Source organism: Emiliania huxleyi (assembly GCF_000372725.1).
Source record: "Emiliania huxleyi CCMP1516 unplaced genomic scaffold EMIHUscaffold_7012, whole genome shotgun sequence".
In the NCBI taxonomy this organism is placed as follows: domain Eukaryota; phylum Haptophyta; order Isochrysidales; family Noelaerhabdaceae; genus Emiliania; species Emiliania huxleyi.
This window is the reverse complement of record NW_005196746.1, coordinates 1-1,390: the sequence shown is the minus strand read 5'-3', so window position 1 is coordinate 1,390 and position 1,390 is coordinate 1. Positions and strand designations below refer to the sequence as shown.

At 65.0% G+C, this 1,390-nt stretch overlaps 1 protein-coding gene across 1 annotated transcript; it reads left to right on the top strand.

The window, feature by feature from the left end:
* Positions 1-744: 744 nt before the first annotated feature.
* EMIHUDRAFT_258000 (hypothetical protein) lies at positions 745-1,379 on the top strand (the record flags this gene model as incomplete). Its single annotated transcript, XM_005761546.1, has 2 exons — positions 745-1,060; positions 1,211-1,379. Coding segments are annotated over 2 exons (485 nt in total), but the record flags the coding sequence as incomplete, so codon positions are not given.
* Between the last annotated feature and the right edge of the window lie 11 nt (positions 1,380-1,390).

Below are 1,390 nucleotides of genomic sequence, written 5' to 3'. Positions count from 1 at the left end.
CGAGGAGGACGAACCAGTGGAAATCCAGTTGTCAGATGTCACGATGCATCCGAAGGGGACCCCAGCGCCGGCATCATCCGTAGAGGCACGAGTGTTCGAAGAGAGAGTGGACCTGAGCAACAACATGACCTGTAGGCAAATGATCGGAGTGGGAGTCAGAAATGTGGTCCTTGCGCGAGGGGAGCTCGATAGACTCGAGGGGCCAGGATACGCCGCGAGGAGGACGGAGTTGCGCCGAAAGGCGAAAGAAGCCGCGAGAACAAGGGACCGGCAGGCGGCGGCGTCGCAGGACGAGGCAGAAGAGAACGACGCGACAGAGGAGGAAGTGACAAGGGAGAGAACGACGAGGGTGGGACGACCGCGAGGTGGCATGAAGGTTGCAGCGAGAATCGGCGAGAGACTGCGAAGAGAGATAGGAAGAGGCAGACTCCCTAGGGTGGGCGACGGATAGCGCACCACACACCTCTCCTTAAAATCCCTGTGTGGTGGCGGCGTGCCGTCCTCCCATCCCTCCCTTGGGTTGTCTGTTTTCTTTCTTTCTTTTAGCCTCCCATCCCTCCCCTGGGTTGTCTGTTTTCTTTCTTTCTTTTAGACTCAGAGCTCACACAGAATCACAGCGGGAGGAAAGCGGCGAGTCGCAGAAAGAAATGTTGGTGTACCTTCACCGACATTTCCTAGCACGCGGACTGCTGACTCCACTCGACAACGAGTACGACGTATCCGACAGCTGGAGCCACTGGTGCTATGTGCGCCGCACTCGCCGCTGCTGCTGCCACCTCGTACTCCTTCCGTCTCGACGCGCCCGCTTTCACTCCGCACGGCCTGCGAGTGTCCGACGTACGAGCGTCCAACGTGCCTCTCAACGCGCCGCTCACGGTGGAGCAGCTCGAGGCGCGGCTCGCGACGCTCGCGGGCCCAGCCAACCGCGACAGGAGGCGACGCGTGCAGCAGCGCTTGAAGAAGCTCCGCGACAAGGCAGCAAGCGGCAGCGAGGCGCAGTCTGCAGTGGCTGCGACTGTGCCGGCGGCGACTAGCACAGGGCCGGACCGGGCTAGTGACAGTGACCAGCGAGTTGCGATCGGCGAAGGCGCCGGCAGAGATCGACGGCAGCCACCAGCGGCGGCGGCGACTCGCGCAGCAGCGGACCCGAAAGCTGCCAGAACTGCGCGGCCGCGGCGGCCGCGGCGGCCCGAGCGCGGCTCGGCGCCAGACGTCTGGTGGCGCGCCGTGAGCATGGCCGAGCTGCGCGCCCACCCGGCGTTTGTCGCGCTGCCGCCCGCGCACCGCGTGCTTCCCGCCACGGCGTCCGACCTGCGCCTGTACCGGCAGGACTCGGACCAGTGGTGGGCGTGCCACGCCGGCCGCATCAGCACGAGCGCGTGCGCCGCCT